Genomic DNA, 25,924 nt, shown 5'->3' on the forward strand with positions numbered 1-25,924 from the left:
ATAGTATAGGTGAAGGAATATAATTGTGAGGTACCGAGATAGTAAGATTGTAGTGGTTGGAGATCGAAATTATAAAATGACACAAAAGAGGTAAATCTCAAATTGAGTTTTGAATTTTTGATAAATATTTTTATTTATTTTTTGCTTATAAAATATTCAAATATATTTAAAAATTAAAAATATATATATTGGTTTAGTGGTTAATGTTGAAATGTTTCAATTATAACATTTGAGTTCAACTCTCAAATATACATTTTATTTATTTATATTATTAATAAAAATATATTATATAATATAAATAACATAAACATAACTATAATTGATGTGAGTGGAGAGTACTCTCCCTGTATTTATTTTATAATCGTTCGAGTAATAAAATATTAGGCATAATTGACACACTTATGCATGCATCAAACTCCAATCAAACTCATCCCAAATGAGTTACATTGATTTAATTATATTTTCACCTTTTTAATATTCGGTATGTTTGATTTAATTATCCTTTAAATACCTTTCACATAGGTTTGAGTAGTAAAGTACGAGTTAAAATGCAGTATGCAAGTAACGAGTCAGATTCGAATTTGGACTCGAATGTAATCTGTGTTTACCTACATGTTTCGATCTGAGCCTCTTTAACTTTAAATTCACCTCATATACAGCGTATGTTTGACCAGATCAAGATCGTTCTAGTCCAATCTCGTTCTTTAAATCGGATCAGGATCGCCACTTGCAGTTTAGTGGTTTTGGTCGCATGTGATACGGCTCGACTCGGGGACCTTCTACTTGCGATCGCATGTCCGTCGCGCGAAAGCTTCCATCGCGGACGACATTTTCCTCTCGGAAGTCAGATCTGCTCGCTCTTCTCCTCTCCTCTCCTCTCGGCGCTCTTTCCAGTCGGCGAATTCTTGCCCGCGGTCATCCGATTCTTCTGTTCTTTCCGCTCGATTTATCTTCTGATTCGTGGATCACGACGGATTTCTTGCCCTGACGGTCTGAGATCGAGTCGTGAAGGGGTAGTCGAGGCGGATCTCCACAGGACTCTTCGTCATGGCGGCCGCCTCCGCCGCTTCGGGGTTTATCATCCGCTCCTTGGAGGCCATGCTCAAGGAGTGCATGGGAAAGAAGTACCCCGCCCTGCAGAGCGCCGTGCAGACTTGTCTAGGTCGGTACATCCCCAAGTCAGTTTTTACATTTTTTCGTATTCAATCCTTACTTTATTTTGTCTTCCTTTAGTATTCCGAAGTCGTTGCCTGTAGACCTGATCTATCTGTCTACATTACCTGCAATATTTTGAGTTCGCATTGAAAAAGAACCCATAGAAAATTGACTGAAGTATAATCGGATAAAATGTTTCTGGAGATATAGAATATCAAGCAAGGCTTGTGATTTCATAATAAGACGATCGAGCAAGATGGAATCCACATGATTAAGGAAAACGAAGAGTAAGCAAAAATCGAGGAAAAGATTAATGAAATGAAAAAAAATAAAAGTACTTTCGGATGTCTAGTGGGAATTTGCAGTTGAATGTAGTACGTTAGGAGCTAGTCAAAGGGAAGGAAAGATATTCTATGAAGTATGGCAAAGGTGTGGGAAAACATAGGGCTTTTGGATATAGAAACTAACTGGAATAGAAGAATAAAAACTCATAGTTGGAATGTTGGATGAAATTTAATGCTTTTGGTAATTTTACAATAATTTAGGTACTGAAGATGGAGAGATCATCTCAGGACTTCAAAAAGGATAAAAGAAAGAGTGGGGATTTAGGTAATGTTAAGTACATAGAGGATGAAGACTGTAGATGTTTGATCGAAGTTGCTGCCATTAAAAGGAATACTGGGCCAATTTGAGGAGTTATTTTATATAACAATCTAGATGACACTTTCATAGTCAGAGAGTATGGTAGGAGTAGGACCTGTATTAATACTGAAAAAAGTCATGTTAACATTAGAAATACCGCAGGAAAAAGCTGGTTGTGCTATGAAAATGCTTAAAAGATAAATGAATAATTTGGCATACTCATTCAATAGAACCCTGTAACTAGAGGTATGCCAGCTGCATGGGGGAACGTAATACAATCCAAGTATGGTAAATTAGAATTACAGTCAAATTTGGGTGTACTTTAGGCATGGTTTTGACTAAGTTTTGTTTATTCATGTTTTCTAGGATATATCATACCAGCTCTGCCCTTATGGAGACTCAGATTATGTATTGAATACTTGAATTTTTAGGAAATATATGGTAGGTACTAAAGTCATATTAAGACCTGTTTTTGTTAAATAAAGTCCACTTAGATCTTTTAAAGTTGAATTTGAATTTGTCTGTCGTGGAGAGGACAAGTCCACTTATATATATATATATATATATATATATATATATATATATATATATATATATATATATATATATATATATATATATATATATCATTAAACGGTGGTGAGAGAATGCAACATATTGGTGGGCTAAACCTGACTTGCCCTAAGTTGTGTTTTCGTTCTTGTGCATAGGGATGGCATGAACATATATGGCTAGGAAACATGAAAAATGGATCTAATTAGAGAAGAGACGTTGGCATGGTTGTAGTGAATAGCACACCAGGTGAGAAGTTGGGGAAAATGTAAAGAAGAAGGAGATTATGGAAATGGGCAGCAATTACCTAAAAATCTTTTTGTCAGTTCAAATTGTTTCTCTTATTCAAACTGAGAATTTTACTTGGTTGTTTTATCTTAACATTTAAACTATAATTCAAGCTGAGAATATTTGTAATTGATTGTTTTTATCTTCCACTTTCAGACAACATGAAAGAGACCAAGCCAGAGTTGACTTCTGATGATCATAACCATGCAACAACTTTGGCAGGGGCTGAGAGGTTGCTAAATTTCTTATTATGTGCTTAAGTTTTACATTAACTTATGCAATGTTTCTATTGGGATCAAGATGGCTTTCTGTTTCTGCTATAAATAATTATCTTTTAGATACTAGTGGATTTCACACATTCCTGATATCAGTCATGATACCTTCAAGGTTGATGTGAGCCTCGATTTGACATATTTTGTAGGCACTTAGTTGGTTACTTCATTAAGTGTTCAACTATGCTTTTTTTTTTTTGCAATGCGCTTTCACCAAGTTCTACAGACATTAATCAGTTATTATTGTCGCATAGCATTGGAGCTGAAGGTGCTGTAGCAGTGAAAGAAGGGGAAGCTCCAGTTGCAGGTACTGAAAAGGATGTAACCATGAATATGTCCCAAGAGAGGAGTGAACCTATTATAGCAGCTTTAGCAAGTGCTGGCCACACCTTAGACAGGACCCAAGCTGAGCTTGTCTTAAAGCCACTGAGGCTTGCATTTGAGATGAAGAATATAAAACTTTTGGAGCCTGCACTTGACTGTCTTCATGTATGTTGCCCCTGTTTACTCAAAAAATTCTGTGCCTTTTCTTTCCTAGAAGTTGTGTTACAGTTTTGCAAAAACAAGTGTGAATTTTGGTCCAACATCCATAGCAGGCTTATTGATGCACATATACTCATGTTTGTTTATTGCATATAAGTTTGTTTTATTCTTCCTGTAATTATTTAAATCCTGGATTAGAAAATGATCTTTCATTTTGAATTCTTTTTGTCTGCTAATGGTTTGTCTAAAACATGTTCCTTATCTTGATCCTTTATGTTGGATGATTTTTTATTTTTGAAATTTTTTGCCTGCTAATGGTTTGTCTATTTAGGATGAGATGAAGAACAGCTTGTCTCATGCACTAGATTCTGACTTCTTTAACAACTATGGTGTGGTTTGAAATAGCATTTATTATGTTACTGATGAACATGCCTACATACACATTCTTTACTATTATAGCTTATGCTGTTTAAAGATGCAGGTCCGACGACTAGTTGTTCTCGTTACCTTTAGTCATTGCCTTACAGCTGATAGGTCATATCTTTTCCATACAGTTGCTTCTATTGCACAACTATAGATGTGTCACAATTATAGTTTCTTCTTATTCATAGTAAGTTGGCTTTTCTCCTTTTTCTTTGCCTATTTTGTGACTTAAGTTTCCTTTGCTTGAAAATTGTGGTCTTGTGAGGAAAAAGGATGAGAACAGGCAATGGATATGCATTGTATTAGTCCCACATCCCTTGTTCCTACATGTAACATTTGGCAGCAGGTCAAACCCTTCATCTTCAAAATTTAGAACCTTGATCTGCTTGATGAAATAATCAAAATGTTTTCTTGGCAAAACCACTATATCAATACAATTCTAGCATGTGACTAAATCCCTATACCATAACTTCCCCTTGTTCCTATCCTTATCTTTCCTTTCTTTTATCTTATTGTCTTATTGTGCCCTTCTCTGTACTTTATCCATTCCTTTTGTTCCTTAGGAATTTGTTTTCTCTTCTTCTTTGACTAGCAAGAATGTGACAATCATTCTCTTCTTCTTCTTTGTTATCTGTAGCCACTATATGTTTGAAGAGGCCAGAGCTTGGTACAATGGCAAGGTTGCCTGTTTGTGACCAAGGAAATGCTCGAGTCTCTGAAACAACATCTGTAAATAATATTTGGAGGCAAGAATACATACGTTTACCCTTTCTAGACCTTGCATTATTGGGAGCCTCGTAACTAGATCTGTCTTTTTTATTTTTACTTTTTATCCTAGTCAGACATTTGCAATGTGCACTAATGTATCATGATCTACAAAGCTGAGGTTAGCAAGTAACACCCTTAGAACTTACAAAAGATTTTCCAAACTTAAATGCAAGCATAAAGAATTGAAAACCTCCTGTCCAAGATTGCTACCATTCCTAAGAGCAGGCAATCTAAGTAACAATGATGACAAACATTAAGGTAACAGAGCGTCCTCTTTTGGAACCACAGGAATATTTACTGGGGCCTACATCACATGAACCTTGGTTCTTTGCCATTTTTATCTTTTATATTTAGTGCACATAACGTACATGCATGTGCTCTACGTTCTGGTGGCATGTGATGAATCTTTAATCCTCACATGAAACCTTTGCATATGCAGTGCGGTTTTTTCTTTATAGTCCATTTTCCCTCTTCGACTATTCTATTTTTCTCTTGTTGCCATGAACTTGGACTATTATGCACCTGATGCTTATAGTTCTTATAGTGTTTCTAATTAAATTCTCATGGTGGCAGAAACTTATAGCTTATGATCATTTAGAGGGTGATCCTGGACTCGAGGGTGGTAAAAATGCTTCACAATTTACCGATGTTCTCAATATGGTCTGTGGTTGTGTTGATAACTCTTCGTCCGACAGGTACATATTATTTTTCGAATTTGTTTCTATTATCTAGATATATCTTCAAAATGAAATCTTTTAACTTGTGTTTTGACACTCATATAATTTTGCAGTACCATATTACAAGTTTTAAAGGTGCTTCTCACTGCGGTATCATCCACAAGGTTCAGAGGTATAAGATTGTATTTTCTGCTTTTGTTTTTCAAAGAGGGATGTGAATTACTTTCATGACCATTTCAAAAACATGCCTGAGTTGTGCAAGATATAAAATCTAATTCTTTGCTGAAAACTTTGTTGTATAAGCTTGTTTGTATCCTTCTCTTGGGTTCAAATTCTGTATATGTAGGTTATGTAGTGAACTTACATATTTTTCAAGCATGTTGGTGCTTGACTGAAATTCTCACTTTTGTCAGGATGTATGTACCATATCTTTCTTCTTATTTTTCCAAAATTTTAAAAATTGCACATCATTAATCAATCATACTCAGTTTCTTAAAATTGTACTGCATCAATATGGCTGGAAAACATTGTTCTCCCAGAAGATAACATTTGAGGAGTAATTAGACTTTCATGATGGGTGAAAATTCAGTTACATTCTTCTTGAAGAGGCAGGTGAAAGGCAGTCCAATATTTTTCATGGTCACTATTTTTGAGATTACTGCTAACATAAGTGGTAGAAAGTGTGGAAATTTAAGCTAAAATCCTAGAATATCAGAAGAGTTGAGAGCTTATTAATCTAAATCTGAATTCCATGTAGAGCACCTAATATTAGAGTCTTATCTTATCTGAGATACCAAATTTCCTGAACCAGACATAAAAAACATGCAAGTTCTCAACTTTTTAGGTCAACCACAGGGCACCTAAAATGCTGAAAAACAACATTCAATCCTTGCTTATGCTGGTAAGTCGGTAATCCAACAATTTTTGTGGTATGATATGATTGTTTAATTCGATGTAGTGGACAATGTTTTCAAAAGGTGCTCAAGCACTTGCTTAGACGGTCGGGTGAGGCGAGGTCCTCGCCTCATTTAACCGCCTTGCAAAACATCAATGCAAGGCATTTCAATGAAGCGTCGCTCGAGCACTCGCCTGAGCCTAGGTGTCAGGCAGTGATTTCAATAGGCGCTCGGGCGAGGCGAGGCTTGAGCGCCTCGCTTCATGTCCAAGCGCCTCGCTTCAACGAGGCGCCGCCTAGGAGCTCGCCCGAGCCCAAGCGCCGCGAGCTTCGGGCGAGCGCCCGGGTTTAAACCAGGCGACCGAACCAGTGTTTTACATTTGGTTCGCTCTCCGATGCTTTAGTTGGTTCAATCGAACCAACTAAATCACCGATAGGCTCCCTCTCACGATTTCTCCGACTTCCCCAATCCTAACACTCGCGATTTTGCCGTCGAGATTTCTTATCTGCTGTCGCTGCCACTGTCTCTACTCGCTGCTGCCACAATCGCTGCTCGTCGACTTCTCGCCGTTGCCACAATCGTCGCTCATCGCTGTTGTCGTCGCTCGCCGCTCGCAGCTCCCGCTCCCACTCCCACTCCCACTCCCACTCCCGCTCGCAGCTCCTGCTCCCGCGCCCACTCCCGCTATCGCTTGCCGCTCTCTCTCCCGCTCTCGCTACCGTTGTTGTTGCCTAAGCAGCCTCGGTCTTCTCACACTCTTCTCACTATATTGTTAACGGTATATTAACAGTATACTGCTAACTATATACTAATAATAGTATTTTTATTTATTAGATTAATAATATATTATTTTGATTTTAATATTATTAATTTTTTTATTTAAAATTATTGCTAGGTTTCAGAATAAATGGCAAGTGTACAGAGCAACTCAATAGATTTGATGTAAAATTTTATTGTTTTGATTTTTGAGACTTTTTATTAATATGACATTGTGATTTTGTACTCGATTTTCTTAATTTAATAGCATATTTTTTATTTAAATAATTATATTAATTATATTATATATTTTTATATTTTAGCGTCTTGCTTCGCTCGGGGGAGCGCCTAGCACCTCGGGTGTTTTTGGACCTTGGCGCCTTTTAGCGCCTAACGCTTTTTAAATCATTGGCGTCAGGTGCCTCGTGCAAGCGCCTAAGCCAAGTTGGGTCAGGGTTTGAGCAGGGTTCGATTGAACGAGCAAGTTGGTTCAATTGAACCAGGGCTAATTACAGATTACCCCCTATAATTAGGCCCCTTTAGCATTCTGGTCTTTACAATTTCAAAAGTTACATTGGTATTTCTATACATAGTTAAAAAGATAATTTTATAGGGCTGAAAATCAAGAAAGAGAAAAGGGTTTTGCTGGAGCAACGGGGTTAAATGTTTTACTTTTGTAAGTATAAGAATCTAAATATAATTTTTGAAAGTATAGGGACCGAAATGCTAAAGGTAGCTAATTACTGGGGGTAATATGTAATTAGCCTATTGAACCAACTACTGTACCCTAACACAAACCTGAAAGCAAAACCCTACGTTTGTCGTCGCCACGTTCACCTACTGTTGCCCTACGTCTGCCACTGCTGCCTTTATCCACAGCTTCGTCCACTGTTGCCTTCATCCGCCACCCCCTCCTCCCACCCCCTCTAGTGCACCATGTTGAGGTGGTGCACTATTACTCCGTTAGGAGTTAGAAGTTAGAACTGTTTAGCACGATACTGGAAACCCCATTTAGCATAGGTCTCCATCAATAGAACCCTTTAACATATTTCATTGAATTTGATGTTAAACTTTTCTTTTTTAATATTTTTGTTATTTGAAGATGGACAATGCAATTTGGTACTTTGTATGCTTTCAATTTGATTTATCATTTTGTTTTTATGATTATATTTATAAATCACAATATATATTTTTTAAAATTTAATATTGTGTAATGTTTTGCTTCGTCGGGTGGGTGCCTAGGCGAGCGCCTAGCACTTCGGGTATTTTGGGGCCTTGGCACTTTTTAACGCCTAGCACTTTTTAAAACACTACTAGTGGATTTTTACATACATTTATGCATAAATACATACAGACGTATGGACTGCTTGATCTAAATGAAACATTCCACATGCCATGGATAGTTGGAATTTGTAGCTGCATTTTTATCTGGTGATTCATTTCTTGCATTTGTATAAGAAGCTGTAACTAAGCAATTGAGTTTGGGTTAGTCATTTTCCGATCATGGTTTGTATTCTATGTTCATGCATGTGTCTTTGTTGTCTAGATTATGACTCTTTCCTTAACCTTTTATGATAACCTTCTCAGAGGTTTTGGCTGGTCTTTTGGAGGTTAGATCTCTGGAAGTTTTTTGAGGTTAAAATTTAAAAAATTATCTTAGAGGGCAGCCTTTGGTAGAACATTAAGGTTGTTGTTTTGTGATATGGGAGAATAAGGTTTGAGTCAGACAACCTCTCGATGTAAGGTTGCATATATCGACCCTCCCAGACCCTGCATAGGCAGAAGTCTAGGTACATTTTTTTTTTGTGTTTTAAATGTTTCAATGCATCATAAGTGTACCTCAAACTGGATAATTTCCTATTAGTTGCTGAACTGGTAGGTTATACGCAGGCATGGTTTGTCTTTAGATGTTTAATCTGTACTACACTGTCATGACTGTGCCTCTAGTTATCAATTTTGATAAATTAGTCTACTTTCTTTAAACACAGTGCATGGAGAACCTTTGCTGGGAGTGATTAGAGTATGCTATAACATTGCTCTTAACAGGTATGCCAATCAAATTCTTCCTTAGAAACTGTCAATTCATTAAATATTATCTAATGCATACCAATCTCTAAACTTTTTCTGTAGCAAGAGTCCAATAAATCAGGGAACTTCAAAAGCAATGTTGACCCAAATGATCAATATTGTCTTTAGGCGAATGGAAATTGATCAGGTTGGATTCTTTTAATCTTATTTGATCTTACTGAGTTGTTTAAGAAAGTAGAGGGCTTCGTACAGGAAAAAATGATTTAGAATATCAACTATTTTCTATGGGTGTTTAGGTTTCTGTGTCATCCAGTAGTTACGAGCATGCTGATATTCCTTCAGCTAGCTACACAACCTCTGATAATGTAGAAATGTCTAGAGACGAAGATGAGAAGAAAACTTCAACAGCAGATGCATTATCCATGAGTCACACAAATGAAACATCTCCATCTTTTGAGGAACTTCAGAATTTGGCTGGTGGTGCAGACATCGAGGTGGTCCATTTGTTTAAAATTAATATCCAAGATCTGTTAAAAAATTGAGATTGTTTTACTGATTAGTTGGAATTATCTACATTGGGGTTTCTTGATTATTATATCTTATTATAAGATACAATCTGCAGGGTCTAGAGGCCGTTCTCGATCAAGCCGTTCAACTTGGAGATGGAAAGAAAATCTCACGGTATAAAAGAAATTCTCAACTGTGTAAATAGTTCTAGCCTTCAGTTGTGGTTTATTTCTGTTGAATGTAACAAATTCATCACTCTTATCTTATTTCAGAGGGATTGATCTTGACAGCATGAGTGTGGTGCAACGTGATGCTCTGTTGCTGTTTCGCACACTTTGCAAGGTCTAAATTTGTGAAAATGTTCTGATGTCACAGTCTATTGGCAGTCTATCTTCACATGTTGAAGTCTATATATGCAGATGGGGATGAAAGAAGAGAGCGACGAGGTTACTACAAAGACAAGGCTTTTGTCTCTTGAGCTTTTGCAGGTTAGTTTATTGTGGACTTTGTAAAGGCAAGAAAGTTTCATCTGCCATTTTTTTTTTCTCCAATTGCTTTACTCAATTCATTTTTTCTTTGTTCTTTTAAGTTTTAAACATGTTTTCATAGTTTGTACTTTGACTGTTTGACATACCCATGACTTTCTTTGCAGGGTTTACTGGAAGGAGTGAGCCAATCCTTCACCAAAAATTTCCATTTTATTGACTCTGTTAAGGCATATCTTTCTTACGCGCTACTACGGGCTTCTGTTTCTTCTTCACCAGCCATATTTCAGGTTATTTATGCACTATTACTTGTTGCTGCTTGTCCTGTTCATTATCTAATGCTTGCTTATTTACTGATCGTTGGGAATTGCTGATAACTAGGTTTGCATAGAAGCTGAAGTTACATGGTTTTTTATTTGTTCAAGTAGTTACTCTTTTTTATGCTAAATCTTGTTATGCAGCATGCAACTGGAATATTTGCAGTTCTTTTGCTCCGTTTTAGGGAAAGTCTTAAGGTATGTTACTTTGATATGGTCATCGTGACTGTCCCCTCATTTATCATGTTGATCTTATATATACTATTTTTCAGGGAGAAATTGGTGTTTTTTTTCCTTTGATAATATTAAAACCCTTGGAAAGCAATGAGAGTGCTCTCGGCCAAAGAACAACTGTTCTCCGGTGATATGTTATTTTCATGTTAAGAAAATGTTGTTTTCCTTATCTTTCACATTGTAATAGTTTTATTTTCAGTTTATCGTAATATTATGTTGTATTCCATTGTTGGCCATGTAGCATTTGCTCATGCTGCAAGCTTTGTTATCTTGCTGATGGAAACTTATAATGGATTCTCTGTTAGGATGCTCGAGAAAGTATGCAAGGATTCACAAATGCTTGCAGATATATTTGTTAACTATGATTGTGATCTTCAGGCACCAAACCTTTTTGAACTCATGGTAAAATCCAAGCGAGTTGTACTGATGTCTTGGAGTTAAAGAGTGGCATCTTTGTAATACATTCTCATTTATGCTGATCTAAGCAGGTGAATGCTCTGTCACGAATAGCACAAGGGACTCTAACTACAGATCCCAGCTCAGTTGGTTTGATGCAGGTTGCATCTGCTAAAGGCTCATCCCTTCAGGTTTCCTCTTTTTCTTTAAATAAAAACCATTGTTTTTTTACTGTTTGTCTAATGTTTTCATGCAAGCGTTTAATCTTTATTTCTATTCTCAACGTCTATCAATTTATTTATTTATTGCAGTGCTTGGTTAGTCTGCTGAAATCATTGGTTGATTGGGAGAAGCTAAGAAGAGAATTCGTTAAGCATTATAACATCGTTCGATCCCCTGAAGACGATGTTTTGGCTAGAGAATCTGTTACAGTTAATGAGCTGAAGAACCAGGATGATGGACTGAACCAATTTGAGAAGGCTAAAGCTCATAAATCCACGATGGAAGCAGTTATCTTAGAGGTAACTAGGATATTGTCAGTCATGTATATTTAAAAGCAATTTATGCAAGAAAAATGGAATTATATCCTCTGTTCTAGTTTCGTAAGGGTTTAGTTTTATTTTTTATGGTTAAATATTAACCAGTTCCTTTGTTTCTAGTTCAATCGTAAACCGGCAAAAGGGATAGAATTACTGTTGTCTAACAAGTTGGTTGAGGATAAGGCTTCTGCAATAGCCCAGTTCCTGAAATGCACTCCAAGTTTGGATAAGGTTGTCTTCTATGTCAATTCTTTTTGTTTATGATAAAAGTGTGTTTAATTTCTTTATATTTCAGGTTATGATTGGTGAATATTTGGGTCAGCACGAGGAACTTCCCCTTGCTGTCATGCATGCTTATGTTGATTCCATGAAGTTCTCAGGGTTAAAGTTTGATATTGCAATTCGTGAGTTTCTGAAAGGATTTCGACTTCCTGGAGAAGCACAGAAAATTGATCGGATCATGGAAAAGTTTGCTGAACGGTATAGTTGTTAATTTGAGATGCTCTTACAGTTGCCACTTTTGATTATTTAGCTAGCTGATGTTTGTTTTGCAGTTACTGTGCTGATAATCCAGGACTTTTCAAGAATGCAGATACTGCCTATGTTCTTGCCTATGCAGTTATAATGTTAAATACAGATGCACACAATCCAATGGTTTGGCCAAAAATGTCCAAATCCGATTTTATACGCATGAATTCTGCAAGTGATATAGAAGAGTGTGCTCCAAAGGAGATTTTAGAGGAGATATATGATTCAATTGTTAAAGAAGAGATAAAGATGAAGAATGATGCACCCAGTGCATCTAAAAGCAGCAGACTGAGGCCAGAAACAGAAGAGAGAGGTCATCTTGTTAATATTCTTAATTTAGCTCTTCCTAAAAAACAGTCAGAGATTGATACCAAGGCAGAGAGTGAAAATATTAAACAGCAAATACAGGCTCTTTTTAAAAATAAAGGTGAAAAAAGGGGTGTTTTCTACACAGCTCAACGGGTTGAACTGGTTAGACCAATTCTTGAAGCTGTAGGCTGGCCTTTGCTAGCAGCATTTTCTGTCACGATGGAAGAAACAGACAACAAGCCAAGGGTTATTCTTTGCATGGAGGGTTTCAGAGCTGGCATACATCTAACATGTGTTCTTGGGATAGATACACTGCGTTATGCTTTCCTAACATCCTTAGTACGGTATGTTTCTGCATGAGGTTCTATTGCAATATTGTGTGTTTTAAGTTACCATCATAAATCTTATATCATTTTGTTCCTTCTTCTGAGTATCAATGACAAATTATACCAATAAGTGTGATGCAATGTTTTACAAAAATCTGCATGCAGATTTACCTTTTTGCATGCTCCAAAGGAGATGCGTGGTAAAAATGTGGAGGCATTACGCACCCTGCTTGTTTTATGTGATACGGATACAGAATCACTACAAGACACCTGGAATGCTGTGTTGGAATGTGTTTCAAGGCTAGAATATATCACTTCAACTCCGTCTATTGCTGCAACGGTAATGCAGGGCTCAAATCAAATATCTAAGGATGCAATTCTGCAGTCTCTTAGAGAGCTAGCTGGAAAACCAGCAGAGCAAGCTTTTGTAAATAGTGTAAAATTGCCTAGTGATTCAGTTGTGGAATTCTTCACTGCTCTTTGTGGTGTATCTGCTGAAGAACTGAAACAAACACCTGCTCGTGTCTTCAGCTTACAGAAACTTGTTGAGATAAGCTACTATAATATGGCTCGTATTCGGCTGGTACTTGACGTTCCTTCAGTACTTTAATGTTTCTATGGTATTTATGATTCTACAATGCCTGCATTGATATACTAATATATTGGAATTTAGTAGTCCTAATGCTATTACAATAGTGAATTTCAATCTCCAATGTCGGCTGTCAAACTCGAAAATATGGCAACATCACTTTAAAATGACAGTTTTGCAACACCATGTATTTAATTTATGTTTGTAATAGGTTAACATGGCACATATATAGATTTTTCTTTTTTACTCGGTGGCAATAGGATATAATCATTACTTGGTGGAATAGTGCATAATCATATAGGTGAGCAAAAGATAGTTCACTGCATATTTTGGTTCTTATTTTCTGGTGCATTACATTGTCAGATGCATGCCAAAATCTAGATATCTTTGTATTGATTATAAAGTTGTCTTGTTGCATTCTTTTACAATGGATTTTTTTGTGATTATTCTTGATTTGAACTTGTGATATATTCCATTGTTCAGGTATGGGCTAGAATATGGTCTGTCTTGGCTCAGCATTTCATTGCTGCTGGTAGTCACCATGAGGAAAAAGTTGCTATGTACGCCATTGATTCACTTAGACAACTTGGTATGAAGTATTTGGAGCGTGCTGAGCTCACCAACTTCACCTTCCAGAATGACATTTTGAAACCTTTTGTCATTCTTATGCGGAATAGCCCCAATGAAAAAATACGCAGCCTGATTGTGGATTGCATTGTTCAGGTAAATTTTGGTCTGTTAATTTTACACAAACTTAGTATGTATCATGTGCTCCTTATTTCATTGTCTTCTTCATGACAAAACAAATGGTTCTTAACTGCTGGTGGTGGCATAACAGATGATTAAGTCAAAGGTTGGCAGCATTAAATCTGGTTGGCGGAGTGTGTTCATGATCTTTACTGCAGCCGCTGATGATGACTTTGAATCAATTGTTGAAAGTGCATTTGAAAATGTTGAGCAAGGTGAGAAAACAGTTACTTTAACCTTGTGAGTTTAAATTATCCTAGATTTCCAATGAAGCTAATAGTTTGTCTTGCAGTTATCTTGGAACATTTCGATCAGGTTGTTGGGGACTGCTTTATGGATTGTGTCAACAGCCTCATTCGTTTTGCTAATAACAAAGTCTCACCACGCATTAGCTTGAAGGCTATTGCCCTCCTCCGTATATGTGAAGATCGTCTTGCAGAGGTTTGCATCAAAACATACTTCTTCATGTTTAGACATAATTTCATATTGTTAACAGACCTAGAAAACATTGTTTGGCTAGAAATTTTCATAATAACTTGTTCTTGACGAATTTGTGGAATATAATCATGTATTACATAATACATATAGTAATTTATGCATGCAATGAGATGCTTAATGAATTTTTCTTGATATCATTTGCTTGTGTGCAAGGTTCGTCGCACCTCAACATACCGTTTTGTATTGGTGATACATACTGGTCCAACAAGCGATCAGTACACCCCCATGTATTGTGTGTCGGTATGCTTGGTATGGCTCTGTACAACTTAGTACATACGGTATCAATAGCTGGTCAGTATATCGGTACGGACCGGTAAGATGAACTATGCTTGCGTGATGCTAGTTGTAATCACAATGACATTGTTGAAACACTCAACTTTTCTCTTTTCGTTCTCACAAAGTTTATTGATTCCCCTACTGATCATCCTAAGTTGTAGAGTTTAATGAGTACTATAACAAAATTGTTGAAGCACTCAGCTTTTTTCTCTTTTGGTTCTCACAGTTTTTGATTGTAGTATTGATGAGTGATCCTGAGTTATAAGTCTAATGAGAACCATGTTTTACTCGAGGTTTTAGATTCCACTAGCACCAGTCTGTATTGGGCATTATTTACTGGTCTGATGGCAAACCAGCACATGGACCAGCCCGTTCTAGATGGTCCAATCTGTTCTTTTTTTTATAGGGTTAAACCACATGACCTCTCTCTCTCTCTCTCTCTCTCTCTCAATCTCTCAATCTCTCTAGTGTGACCTTGACTCCCTTGTGCCTTGACCTCTCTCTTCTTTGCCTTTTCCTTTTCCCTACCACCTCACTATAGTCTCTCCACTGCTCTCAGTCACTGCGTTGCTGGTAGCTGCTTCCTTCTTTGCATTCAGTATGCCTCGTCCTCCTTATCTGCTTTCCCGCCTCTTTCTCAGCCTCCTCCTCATCTGTCTTTCCTCCATCCTCTGCTCCTCCTCCTTTGCGTTTTCCTCTCTCTTTGCTCTCTGGATGGTACATCCTCCTTGTCCTCTGCTCCTCCTTTGCCCTTGCTTGCCCCTCCGCGAATCCTCCTCTCTCAAATCCCTTCTCTTTCTCCCCTCTTTTTTCCTGCTTTTTCTTGGTCCAGACGTATTGGTATGCTGGTCCACATCGGACCAAAATATTAGGCCACTATCAACAGTGATGGGGAACTCATTAATTAGCCATTGTGGGAAAGCACTTCATACTGAGAGAAGAGTATGTCATCAAGAAGTTTATCCCAAGTACTAACATAGTCTTGGAACAGTTATATAAAATAACATATCTAGGAATTGATGTTCAATGTGTAATCATAGTCATTGAAGACAGAAATTTACTATGTCAATATTCTTCACTGTTCTCAAGCGAAAACACACTTTTAAAATATATTTCCTCTATCATCATAAATTTAGTAAGTAATAACAAAATATCATCATTTTGTGTTGGTCCGTGAAGCTATGATAACGAAGTTTAGAAACTGATCTTTTGGAATTTATGATCCAGAGGATGGATTCCTTATAAACCGTGACATTGGTTTTGATTTTTCATATATAGGCCAAACAAATATTAGCTTCATTCAGCATTTTATAACAGTAAGCAATAAAGAAAATTTGACTATAAGCCTCGTAAATATTTGCTTCAATCAACATTTTGTAACAATAAACAAAAAAAAAGATCTAGAAGTTAAACAAATATTAACATCAATTTAAATATTAGCTTCAATCAACATTTTGTAACAGTAAACAAAAAAAAAGATCTAGAAGTTCAACAAATATTAGTACGAATTTACATTTCATAACAATACGCAAAAAAGAAAAATGGTTAGGCAAGGTAATGTGGAGGAAAGAAGTTTGAACAAATACTTTTTTATATGTCAACAAAGAAGCCCCGGGTTTTTTATGAGTCAAGTGTTATGTTGCAACTTTCAAGTTGTCGTCATGCTCACACCATAAACTGCACTGCTGGAGTTAAACAATTAAGTTAAACAATTTTCTAAGGGACCTTATTGATAATATGTGATAGTTTCTTGGTTCCTTGAGCTAAAGAAGGTGATAAATTATTGGATATTTCTAGAATGACCTCATTTGTTCATCTAGCTCATGAGTTTGGTCATCTAGCATTGAGTATAAAAATGGCAGTTAAAGCTTACTTTGATGACCATTCGTGTACAAAACAGCTAGTTTGGTACAAAGTGGATCATTTTAAAGGTTTTGACTCATTAATTTTTCTATCAAATTGTTTTAGTAGAAATGTTTGTGTTGGTTACATGAACTTGGATTGTTATGCATTTGCCTTCTGATAAGCAACTACCCAGTTTTATTTATCCATCTGTGTGACCATGTTAGTATTGCTAAACTTCCAAGTTTGTACTTATAGCTGTATCCAAGATTGCATAATTCTATCTGGCTCCATGGGAAGATGGAAACTGAGTGAAAACAAATATTCCTTGATACTTGATAGATTCTTTGTATGTTTTACTTTCACAGGCTTAATATTTCAATATTACAAGCCCTTTAATCTTTTGGTTTTGAGTTTGCTTCTCTTATTCTTCTTGTTTTTATAGGGATTTATACCTGGTGGAGCCCTGAAACCCCTGGATGGTGGGCTAGAGACAAACTTCGATATAACAGAGCATTACTGGTTTCCTATGTTGGCTGGTTTATCTGACTTAACACTGGACCCTAGATTGGAAGTTCGAAACTGTGCACTGGAAGTGCTATTTGATTTGCTGAATGAGAGAGGCCAGAAATTCTCTTCTGCTTTCTGGGAGAGCATCTTTCACAGAGTCCTTTTTCCTATATTCGACCATGTACGACATGCTGGAAGATATGGTCCTGTCTCTTCAGGTGATGAGTGGCTCCGGGAGACTAGCGTCCATTCACTTCAGTTGCTCTGCAATCTTTTCAATACTTTCTATAAGGTATCTATTCTTTTTTTCTTCATTGAGCCATGTTAAATAATTCCATCTGTATCACATGATATTCCAGTTATGAACTAAAGCAATTATCCTTCCTCTTTAATGTTCTTTTGAGCTACGATTTCAATTTAACATTTTTTTATTGAAGGATCATAGTATCATACTGTCTAGAACCTCGTCCTAAGTTGTTATTATATGGTTACATGCTCTTACTTTCTGGCTTTCTTCAGGAAGTGTGCTTCATGCTTCCACCACTCCTGGATTTTCTCCTTGATTGTGCCAAGAAAACAGACCAGAGTGTCGTTTGCATCTCTCTTGGAGCCCTAGTGCATCTTGTGGAGGTTGGGGGCCATCAGTTTGGTGATAGTGACTGGGATACTTTATTAAAAAGCATCAGGTATGCTGTTGATGAGTTCATCTCTTGTATCAGTATGCTTTGTCATTCTGATCCTTTTTTCTTCTTGTATAACTGTTAAATTACAGAGATGCATCATATGCAACTCAACCTCTCGAACTGCTCAATTCTCTGGGATTTGAGGAAAAAAACCAAGCAGTTTTATCCAAAGATTTAGATGACAAAGATGGTGATAGTCCATTTAGTATCAATCACAATAGGAAGGAAGGAGGAAGAACTATGGTTAACGAATCCTTATCTGCTGGTAGAGAAGCTTTTGGAAAAATAATCAGCACAACTGACTTTAAGGATGATTATGGTGAAAGCAATCTCCAAACAAACTTGGATGAGTCTGATGGTATGTTTCCATGTAGTGACTTTCCCACTGGATGTACCTGCAACATGCATATTCACCTGTTAAATTCGTGCAGTTATACTTATTTAAGGGCTATAAATTGTGGTCAATTGGTTTGGGGCATATATATTGTCCTTGGATTCTTCTAGAGTAGTCATTTTCCTTTTCTGTAGGTCTTCCATCACCATCAGGTAACAAGCAGAAGCCTGCCGTAGCTGTAAGCGTCCAGCGTAGCCAAACATTTGGTCAAAGGATTATGGGTAATATGATGGACAACCTTCTTCTTAGAAGTTTCACATCCAAATCAAAGAACGATACAGACGATCTTGGGGCGGTTTCACCTGTAAAGGTTGGTGGTTGTTCATTATGTTCTTTTTTAATCATTTATGTGTTTATTCACTAGATTGAAGATGGTGATTAATTGCAATAGTTAGATGGAGACAAAAAAAAATCATATGAAATATATTCTCAATTTACTACGATAAGGTATATTTGGTTTGTAAGTTGTGTTCTTTTGTGAAACTACATCTTTTTGACAGGACTTGGAATCTTGGATGTTTTAGGCAATTAGTTTTAGCTTATTTGTAAAGAACAAAAAGTTGTACCCAATAGCCTAATCATGTTTTTGCAAATCCTAAATCGGGTGACGGTAAATTTTCGAAGAAAATAAAAGTGAATTAATTAAAATTTTCATGTGAGTTACATTCTTGTATTCTTGAACAAGTCAATAATAATTTTGAACATGAAACTTTTGAGAATGGGGTTAGTTGTTCAATTTATGATGTTATTTAAATCCTTGGTCACGTTAAAATGTTCTGTACCATTTATGAATTTGCTAGGTATATTTTGGATGAACTTCTAAATTTTATGTTGATAATATTATTTAGTTTATTAATTTTAAACTTGACCCTCTCTAGACCCCACATTGGCCGAAGCCTTGTGCACTAGGTATGCCTTTTTTTAGTTATGAAGACATGTTAGAAACTATGGGTTTTAGGTTTCATAGGATCAATACCAAATATATAAAGTGCATTTTAGCAATATTAATATAAGAATTTTGTGGATATAGATAGAATAGTTAAACAAAAAAATTTAAGAAGTTTTAAAATTCTTGGATTTATATATCAAGGAAAATATTGCTTTTAGATTCCAAGTGTGATGGTAGAAGTAAATAGAGTATTGAAAGTATCATGTAATTATTGTGTGCTCTTAAAATTGAAAAGGAAAAGGTATAGGACAGTTGTGAGCTAGTATCATTTATTAATTATTAAATTGGTTAGTTAGCAAACAATAAAAGTAGAAAGCTAATTTTCTTGAATTGAGAATGTTGTGATCAATCATCAATGTATAGAGCTACTAGAAATGGGCAGACCAATGCACAAAACTTTCACTAACACATAGCACATGGAGATAGTGTAGTTATCTTTATCTCTACAGCATTGGGAGATTGTTTTCATAATTAGAACCTGAGTCACCCATGCCATGGATTACAATGATTGCTCATCCTCATATGAAAAAATAGAATAAGAATATTACATCTGTGAACAATTAGGTACAATTATTATCGATAGCAAATGAGATAAATAATTTAAAATAGCACAGATATATCCTAGGAAGATCTCTAGATGCAATAATTATTTAGGGAAGTTTGTTGGGATTGGTTGGTGGAAGAGGTGATTGAGAGAGAGATAATAATATTTTGTTTGAAACAATCAAAAAAGTTTTCCCACAAACTTTGAATATCGATATTTCCTTAAGTCGTGCTTGATGGCAATCATAGGAAAAGATCCATGTAGCCAACTGCAGATAGTTGGGAACTTATGATTTGTGTCACTTATGTTGACCAGAATTATATGATGGTGTACGAGATATAAGTATCTTTAAAATCCCTCATAGTTTATGTTTAATGTGGAGTCATCTGTACCTATATTTTGTTCCATTTTGGCATATTATTTGCTTGATTCTGTATGCGGAATGTCTATGCAGATCCTTGATGCTGCAGAACCTGTTCCTGATGATTATGATGAAGAGAACTCGATGATGGAGACTATTAAAGGAAAATGTATTACTCAACTACTGTTGTTAAGCGTTATTGATAGCATACAGGTAATATAAAATTCAAACAGCCTGTATCATCTTGCTTAACTTATTGTAGATTGATTAGTCTCCTGATGATATAATTGAAATATTGCAGAGAAAATACTGGAGCAAGTTAAAGGTCCCCCATAAAATTGCAATAATGGACATCTTGTTGTCTCTCATAGAATTTGCTGCTTCATATAATTCTTCATCAAACCTTATATTGCGAATGCAATATATACCCTCTGAAAGGTAGCTAAGCCTGAGGCTTACGGATTTCTTGGTTAATTTGTCAATCAAAGTCTTACTTTTGGTGGTTAATGTTGCACAGGCTACCTCTAAATCTTCTTCGCCAAGAAATAACCGGAACTTCCATTTATTTAGAAATCTTACACAAGTCAACTGCAATATGGAAAAGCAGCAGTCATGAACAAGTGAATTCTGATGGTCCAGTGGTCCCGACATCAATCAATGATTCAGGCTATCTTGCAACTTTAGATTCAGAAGAGAAACTCAAAGGCATAGCAGAAGAGAAGCTGGTTTCTTTCTGTGGTCAGATCTTAAAGGAGACTTCTGAGCTCAAATCAAGTACAGTGGTGGAAGTGGGTTATGCACATCTACATCGTGTACTTGACCTGAGAGCTCCAGTTATTGTTAAGGTAAGATACATACATCAGGAGCTGCTAACATGTATTTTCTATTTGTTTATATTTATTATGCTTGTGTTGTGTTAGATATGTTATTGCTGTGATTGTTTCTTGGAAAGATTTGGTAATTCTTAATTTTTACATCAGTATATAGTATTCCATTCTAGAGGAAATGCTTCAGTATATCAACTATCTCATATTAGGCATGTAATTTCTCATTATGATTCTACTTTGATCGGCTTGGATCTGTTGTTTCAATAATCTAGAAGCAGTTGTTTTGCAATTTTTTGGTATAGAATAAGACAATATATATTTGATCAGTCAAGCTCAATATATGAAGTTAAAGTTCAACTACAAGAAACTATGAGCCTTATAATGGTCGACTTCAAGTTGTAACAAGTTTAGTTTCAGTATCTTATATTTAAGGTATTAATTCAATAATTCTGAAATTCTATCATGTTTGTAATTTGCTATTGAAGTTCAAGAAAGTTGTTTTTAGAGCTCTTTTTTATTTGAAGTATTAGTCCTGGTTTCAGCCAGCAAGATTTATGCTGAGTTGTACTTGGCCATGCTGTTATGTCTGTTTGTTATTATGTCTATTTTGTGCCAATTAGGTCAAACTTTTACCAGTTTTGGTCAGCACAAAGGACGTGCTTGGCAGTTTCATGCTGATAACATTTCATATACAATTTCATTCTGACAATATTTTGAAACTCTCAAGGTGGAAAATGTTTAGAACTTGTTTGCTATAACTGATTCTTATTTGGAGGAGTTATAGAGAACGAGGTTAAAATTTGTGGTTCAGGATTAGGATTAGGCAGTTGAGATTGAGGCTTCAGGATATCAGCCAAAAATAAATGAAAATAAAAAAATTAAATCAAGAAAATGTCAATAGTTTATCCTTCTCTCACTACTGTTGTACTTTCTTATCCTCATCTTTTGCTTCACTGTCATGTCAAGATCAAATTTTTGTATCTCTTTTATAAGCCCCCTTTTTCTGTTTTGGTAGAATGTTTTTGTTTTTGGAGAACATTGCAGTAATTTACGAGTCTTTCCTCATATAAACAGAAAATAGACCTGGGTTGGCCAGGTCACCTGAACTTTGGTGATTTTGGGTGTCAGTAGCCCTATTCAAAAACTCAGGATATTGGAGCTTGAACTTAATAAGTTTTCATTAGGATTGGTTTATTGGTAATTGTGATCTAATGGAAGTTTCTGCAAAGCTGCCTGTAATAATCTTCTTCATTAAATTGTTTGTTCTCTTGTTATCTCCTACTCAACCAGAATAGGTTTTCTGTATTGCTTCTGAAATATCAGAAACAGTGCTGTTTTCTGCAGTATTTTCACTTCCCTTGATGTTCATATGGATCTATAATTTTCTCTATATTAAAGTTTGGAGTAGCATGTCTGCACCTTCAAATTAGCATATATATATATATATATATATATATATATATATATATATCCATCCAAATATCTTGATATCACACATATATCCCTTCAAATATTTAAATCCTCCATGCATGCCACGCCAATTAGCATCTGTTCGATAAACCCGAGTCAACCATTACCAACCATGGTTACCAATGATCTTAAAAGATATTAAAATTTTAAACATCTAGATTGACTCGTATGTCATATCACTTTCATTGATAATTTGAACCCCTTTTCTTTAAACATAAATTTTATGTGGCAAATACAAAATTGAGGAAACTAATTTGAAGATTATTAATGTTTAATTGGAGTTTTTCTGCTGATAGTCAACTGTCAGAGATTAAATATAATAAGATATCTAAAAGTTTACACACACACACACACACACACGCATATATAGTGTCTTAAACTTAAATTTAGACGGACAAATACAAAAATCACTAAGTTTGGAGGGATATATATATGCAATTTTTCCTTCTAGTTCTGGTAAATACTTAAATAGATTGGTAAGCTACTTTTCTAATTAAATTGTAGGCTAAATTTGGGAAAAGATGAGTGCCAAAAGAGGAAAAAGGATGTTGAGTGGACATTTTCTTCTCAATAGTCTGTTAACCTCTTTCTTGGATTTGTCATCTTTACTTTCATGTCTAAATCTGTATCCTCCGTGTTTGTCTGGCATTCAGTGAAAATTCTTAGGTTTGTCTGTGTTTTGAAGTAATATCAGATCTCTGGATTTTCTGCTGTAGTAGCCTCATTTTTCTGTTGCAGCCAAAAATTTGCCTGAAGAACCAATTTGCTGTTCAGATCACATTTTTAGGTCTCCCTTTGTATCCCTTTATAACTCGGATACAATAATATAACTACTATTATTGAGTGATAATTTTTTTTCGAATACTTCAAAAAAAGTTATGATCCTTCCGGAATACTGGCAGTTGTTACCTTCAGTAATTTCTTAGACTTCTATTTGATCTTTCAGGTACTCAAACGAATGTGCTGTATGGATAGTCTAATATTCAGAAAGCATCTTAGAGAGTTCTATCCACTAATAACCAAACTTGTTTGCTGTGATCAGGTAAGTCTTATAGTATTCGAAAGATCATGTTATGTAAGCTGAAGCATCGAGCTTAAACCATTTCTTCTTTTATATGCTAAGATCTTCTTCACTAATCTTCCCTAATCTGTTGTAGCTTGTTGCTTGCAAAATATAATATATTTATATTATATTTTTAAGGACATCATCTTGGTTTTCATTGGAAACAGTTGATTCCAGTTGTGGCTTTATGAAGAAATACTGGAAGGTTCAGTTGGTCAAAATGCATGTACATCCACACACACACATCTACATGCACGAATGTGTGTGTTTGAGTGCGTGCGCTCATGCATACACGTGGGTGTACGATCTCTTCTCATGGAATAGATCATCCTTCAACCATTTACTTATACATAGAAATCATTCTTTATTTCATTATTTGGCTTATGTATGATCCACATTTTGAGGTTCAATAGATTGCTGTACGCTTATCATTTTCTTTTTAATTCAGATGGACATTCGTGGAGCTCTTGGTGATCTCTTTAGCACACAGCTCGCCCCTCTTCTGCGATAATAGTTATCATTACTGTTGATGTTTTTGTTTGCCCTGTTGTGTGACCGACATTCTTCAGCATCTGCCGCTTGAAGCAGAAACTCTTCCAAAATGTTTATGCCATGAATAGGAGCACCTATATGTACTGTTGTAAACCTTTTCGCTATGAACAAGAGTGAACAGAGATACCGGACGGATCTTATGAGGTAACGCCTACTAGTGACACTAAATATACTTGTGAAGGTACATATATCGTAGATCTTTTTATTTATATGAGTGACACTGTTAGGAATGGCTCAGCATGTTTTGCTTGGGTCAGGAAACTCTAGAAATGATGTTATGACAATTATTACATCTGTTACTTTCTTACAAAATCTCTCTTCACTATTGGCTTTTTGGAGGAGATGTATAGCCTTGCCTGTTCATCTGTGTAATAGCTTTGTGCATATTGAATAATTTGGTGGCATTCATTAATTATATCCCTCTGATAGTATCCTGCATAGATGTTGTCATGTTTCTTTTGAGGGTACTGATTGGCTCTTAATTTGATTGGTTTGTTCAGGAAAAAAAAAGAGAAAAAATTGTTGATTGCAAATTTATACTAGTGCTTCTTACGTTTGTCATCCAACTATTGACATTGCTTTCACAAGGGACAGATTATGCTAATGTATGTATGATACGAGCGGTGGTCTGTAAATGGATCATTTGTATGGTAGATCATTTTCTAATTGCTTAAGCTTTTGAAATTACTAATCATTCAATCAAAATATTTATCATGATGTTAACATAGATTACGAGTATCCGTCTAATGTCTTTCTTTAATTGGCTTGTACCATTCATGCATTTGGGTTTAATTTCACATTACCAAATCTAATCCGATTTGCACGTGAGAGAGGGAACGTTAAAGATAAATACATATCGAATCATTCTCTAATAATTAAATATTTTTTTTCCAATCATTAATCGCCCAATCAAAACATATATTATGATGGATTGCATTCGATCCATGTCCTTCTTCTCAACACGCAAGTTCCATGAGCTTGAATTTGCTGCAGCAGCAGCTTCTTGTGGAAGAAAAGGAGGATGTCCAGAGTCAAAAGCAAGGAATGAAACCCCCCCAGGGAGTAATCTTGGTTGACACGAAACAAAACCTCGACACGGAAGAAGCTTCGAATCCTCATATTTGTTTGACTCCTATAGGACAAAGAAACGGGGGTTATTTTTAATCCGCCATTCAGAAGAATTAGTGTATCTAACATTAGCAGGGCACATTAATCTTTCTTCACCTGAAGGGTTTTGCTGGGTGACCGCTGACTTTTAGCCTCATTTGACCTCATAGCCGCCACAAACATTATGAGTTCCTTGTTTGATTTCCTTTGTTCCTCGAAGCAATCTGTGCTGCAGGAGAGAGACCGTTCTTTTGTCCGTTCCTCTAAAAATAATACTTAAGTAAACAAAAAAAAAATTCTATTGACTTTTAAATTTTGAATAAAAAAAGTAAAATAGAAGAAACAAAATGAAAAAAAAAGAAAGTGACAAATTTCCTAAAAAAAGTAAGTCTCTGTTTTTATTATTTTTTTTCTCATGTCCATAAGTACCCCGTAATTTCCAAGATTACAAAAATATATTCAATCGCTCTTAAAATTTTAAGAATTTTTGAAAAAAAGGTGAGATGAGTTATATTATTTTCGAATGAATTACATTGTTTTTGGATAGATATAAAAAGTGTAAATCTCATTCAAAAACAATATAACTTAGGTTTCTATTTTTTTTGTATTATTAAAACTTCCTAAAATCTTTTATATTGATTTTTAACTAAGACAAAATTAAAAAAATATATTTAAAGGCATAAAATTAATAAAAAATATTATTTAGACATTTATAAATTATTTCCCGAGAACTTTAGAATTTCTAGAATTATTCATATTTAGACATTTATAAATTATTTTAAGTATGAATTTATTTTATTTTATTATACTTTAATCTTAATTTTAAGATTACTGAATAAAAATATATTAACATTATTAATTTCGGATTAAATGGTTCATTTGGATTTCACTTAAAAAGAAGAGAAGGAAGTAAAATACCGAATTAGTGGTT

At 35.5% G+C, this 25,924-nt stretch overlaps 1 protein-coding gene across 1 annotated transcript; it reads left to right on the forward strand.

Annotated features, from left to right (window-relative positions):
* Window positions 1-737: 737 nt before the first annotated feature.
* LOC135635657 (brefeldin A-inhibited guanine nucleotide-exchange protein 5-like) lies at window positions 738-24,301 on the forward strand. Its single transcript, XM_065146885.1, has 33 exons — window positions 738-1,162; window positions 2,794-2,869; window positions 3,164-3,398; window positions 5,157-5,278; window positions 5,374-5,432; window positions 8,901-8,958; window positions 9,043-9,127; window positions 9,237-9,434; window positions 9,563-9,621; window positions 9,720-9,789; window positions 9,867-9,935; window positions 10,100-10,222; window positions 10,394-10,447; window positions 10,522-10,610; window positions 10,789-10,885; window positions 10,972-11,070; window positions 11,191-11,400; window positions 11,539-11,649; window positions 11,714-11,898; window positions 11,973-12,599; window positions 12,747-13,164; window positions 13,654-13,893; window positions 14,009-14,132; window positions 14,210-14,358; window positions 16,979-17,335; window positions 17,563-17,729; window positions 17,816-18,084; window positions 18,255-18,430; window positions 20,068-20,187; window positions 20,276-20,412; window positions 20,492-20,819; window positions 23,218-23,313; window positions 23,783-24,301. The coding sequence occupies exons 1-33, from the start codon at window positions 1,048-1,050 to the stop codon at window positions 23,843-23,845; spliced, it is 5,385 nt and encodes a 1,794-aa protein (XP_065002957.1). The 5' UTR covers window positions 738-1,047; the 3' UTR covers window positions 23,846-24,301.
* The last annotated feature ends 1,623 nt before the right edge of the window (window positions 24,302-25,924 follow it).

The sequence above is a fragment of the Musa acuminata genome, chromosome BXJ3-4 (assembly GCF_036884655.1).
Source record: "Musa acuminata AAA Group cultivar baxijiao chromosome BXJ3-4, Cavendish_Baxijiao_AAA, whole genome shotgun sequence".
Taxonomy (NCBI): Eukaryota; Viridiplantae; Streptophyta; class Magnoliopsida; order Zingiberales; family Musaceae; genus Musa; species Musa acuminata.